Source organism: Trichechus manatus, unplaced genomic scaffold (genome assembly GCF_000243295.1).
Source record: "Trichechus manatus latirostris isolate Lorelei unplaced genomic scaffold, TriManLat1.0 scaffold00111, whole genome shotgun sequence".
Classification (NCBI taxonomy): Eukaryota; Metazoa; Chordata; class Mammalia; order Sirenia; family Trichechidae; genus Trichechus; species Trichechus manatus.
Window position 1 is genome coordinate 497,699 of NW_004444047.1, and position 3,398 is coordinate 501,096.

A 3,398-nucleotide genomic window follows, 5' to 3' on the forward strand; every position below is an offset into this window, starting at 1 on the left:
GTGATGTGGTGTGATGCTGTGTGATGTGGTGTGACATGGTGTGACGCTGTGTGACTTGGTGTGATGCTGTGTGACTTGGTGTGATGCTGTGTGACGCGGTGTGATGCGGTGTGACGCGGTGTGACGCGGTGTGACGCTGTGTGACGCGGTGTGACGTGGTGTGATGTGACGTGATGTGGTGTGACGCGGTGTGACGCGGTGTGACGTGGTGTGACACTGTGTGACGTGGTGTGATGTGATGTGATGTGGTGTGACGTGGTGTGACGCGGTGTGACGTGGTGTGATGTGATGTGACGCGGTGTGACGTGGTGTGATGTGATGTGACGCGGTCCTGAGCGCCAGAGTCATCCTGGGCTAAAGCTAGCTCCGGGTCCCCCAATCTCGGCTGACAATTACTCGGCATCAAGCTGTGGGAGCGAAGGGCTGCAGGATGAAGGGGGTTCTTCGCCAGAGTGCGCGGAGCCCCCAAGAGTCACCTGAGCTACACAGGAGTGTGGGGGGGGAGAAGGGCTTGGAGCCCCCACCATCCACGAGCTCAGACTCCTGCTCCCATTCTGGGAATCCCTCCTGAGGGGTGAGCGTCAGGAGCAGAGACTCGAGTGCAACAGCTCACAGAGCGCTGGCTGTCCGTAGTCAAGGACGACTGGACCCATGAAGCGCCAGGAGCCCACACGACAGACCCCGCGCGGCCGTGAGAAAGGACGCCAGGCTGCATGCCTCACATGGAAAGACACGTATTGTGGGCTGAACAGAGCTGACAGAAGAGCGTGTCCGGAAGACCCCGTTTAACCCACCATAACCTGACATAAACCGAGGTCCACGGTGCTGTGGCAAAGGCTGTGGCTGGGAAAACCCAGTGCCCAGTGCTCCATCCAGGCTGCCCGGGGGACTCGTCAACTGGCCGTGAGGGTCTCCAGCACCAGGGCCGTCAGCCACGTGAGGCCAGGGCTGGGCCAGGAGAAGGGGCTGGAGCATCTCCCTGGCCAGCCCCCAGCACAGATGGGGTCACAGGACCCCTCAGAGCATCTGACCCGTGTCCCTGGAGTTGCAGCAGATGGTGGCAAAGAGCAGGGGTCACCTGGGGGCCGGGTCTTCCTGTGGCCACACGAACCCCTGGGGGGAAGCTGGCCTGGAGGCATCTGGAAGGAACTCCCCTGAAAGACCGCTGAGAGAGGGAGGGACAGCGGGGAGTCTGTGAAGGGCGACCCCCCCACCCCAGGCAGGGGGAGCTTGGGCAGCTGGAGGGGGCAGTGCCCACGGCCAGCCAGGGAGCTGCAGGGCCCTACAGTGGCGCCCGGGAGCCCCGAGGAGCACGCACCCCTGGGGCACCACCCCCGAGGAGCAGGCCAGCCTTGGGCATGTCCCTACCCCTCCCGCCCTCCAGGTGAGCTCAGGAAAAGCCACAGGGTGCAGAAGCAGGGGTGGACGAGCAGGACAGGGAACCTGCATCCCAGCAGACACAGATCCCATGGGGGAGGGGGGTTCACAGTGGAAAGAGGTCCAGAATGCAGGGGATGGTGTGACAGCGCCCTTTCGCCCTGGAGAGTCCAGCACATTCGCTCCATGGAGCAGCCATGAGCCTGGACAGCCCCGAGAGTGAGGGGGAGCTTGGGGCGACGGGAGCTGTGGGGGCTTTTTTCCTCCTCAGTTCTGGTACACTTGGACTTTCCCCCACAGGGATGTGTCGTCTTTGTAATCAAAACAGTGGAAATGGAGAGTAGCGATGGCTGCCCAGCACAGACAGTGTAATTAACGTCCCCGAACTGTTCATGAAAATGGCTAAACGGCAAGTGTTTTCGTACAGACTTGACTGCAATAAAAAAAGGAAAAGGCAACGATGCTGTTTCCACGAGGCTCAGGGGGGTGCGGTCCCAAAGGCTGTGGCCTCTTCCTTCTGAAACCAGTGTTTGGGCAAAGGGGAGATGCCCTCCCAGTGGCCGGCCCAGAGGACAGCGGGGAGGGGTCGTCCAGGGTCCGGCTCTGTGGGAGGCAGGCTGTGCAGCCACGTGGCCCTCGCAGGGGTCCCGACACCCAGGGGTCGGCTTACCTCGTCCACGTCTTCCTCGGGGGTGGCCGGTGTCCTGTCTGTCCTGTCCGTGTTGTAGGACGTCTCGGATAACGTTTCTGAGTCCACAGACTCCTCGTCAAATCCAAAAAATGTCTCCACAACATGCTTCTGTGAAACGCAGGGTACACACCATGGGGCATGGACCAAGGCTGCCGGGACCCCAGCCCCGCTGTCACAGAGCAAGTGGGGCTGAGGGCGTCCGAGGACGTGGGTCACGGGGCTGTGGGGTCAGATCTGACTGAGTGTGGGACAGAGGTGGTGGCATTGTGGAGGTTCGCAGGCGGAGAGAGCTGTCCAACCTGACTCCGTGTCCCCACCTCCTTCTCTGTCAGACACGACCCTGCGTCACCATATGCCCTGCCTGCGGCCCCATGTGCACTCTGCCCGGCTCGGAGCCTGGCTTGAAGCCTGGAACTTGGGGGGCAGCAGGGAGAGGGGGCCGTGCAGCTAAGGGAAGAAGAAGATCTGGATAGAATGACCAGAAAGAGGTCAAGGCTGGCAAACGGACAGGCGTCCCGAATCTGACCGGGGCCGGACCACCCGGCAGGTGCGTGCCTGATCCCTCACCAGCAGCACTAAAAGCAAATTCCGACTTTTTATTCCAGGAAACCTGGGACGTTCAGAAATACCGAGGGGATGACCACAGGCCCTGGCGTCCGGCACGCAGATTGGGGGCGATTCTGAGCCGCAGCATGCTGGCCCCTCCCCCCTCCCTGGCGCGCCATCCACACTGAACGTCACAGGACGCTGCGGAGTCTCCTTCACTCCTTCACTCACTTGCTCATCTATTCACTCATCAAACACTGACTAGGTGCCTTCTGTGGGTCAGACACTTGGCTGGGCCAGGGGTCACAGACGATCCAAACCAGACGCGGTCCTGCCACACGACCCTCCAGTCCTCCAGGGGGAAGGAGACGTCAAGCGCCAGATCAATGCCGCATGTTTAGGAACCTTGGCTTTTTTTCCCTTTAATTAGCCCAAGAAGGCTTTTTATTTGGTTTTACAATCCATGAACGATTTTCACAGTCACGAAGAAGGGACCATAACTTCTCTGCTCTAGTTGAGCCCACTCTGCCCCACATGCTCCTGCACCCCGTACACACACCCACCTCGCACGCGCCTGCACCCTGTACACACCCCCACCTCGCACGCGCCTGCACCCTGTACACACCCCCACCTCGCATGCGCCTGCACCTCGCACACACCCCCACCTCGCACGCGCCTGCACCCTGTACAAACCCCACCTCGCACGCGCCTGCACCTCGCACACACCCCCACCTCGCACGCGCCTGCACCTCGCACACACCCACACCTCGCACGCGCCTGCACC

General features: G+C 61.3%; 1 protein-coding gene across 1 annotated transcript in view; it reads right to left on the reverse strand.

Moving 5' to 3' along the window:
- JAKMIP1 (janus kinase and microtubule interacting protein 1) overlaps positions 1-3,398 on the reverse strand; it is a 114,739-nt gene that overhangs the window by 31,235 nt on the left and 80,106 nt on the right. The window contains exon 9 of the mRNA XM_023737994.1: positions 2,048-2,176. Within this exon, the coding sequence (XP_023593762.1) occupies positions 2,048-2,176 (129 nt within the window). The remainder of the gene's footprint in view (positions 1-2,047; positions 2,177-3,398) is intronic.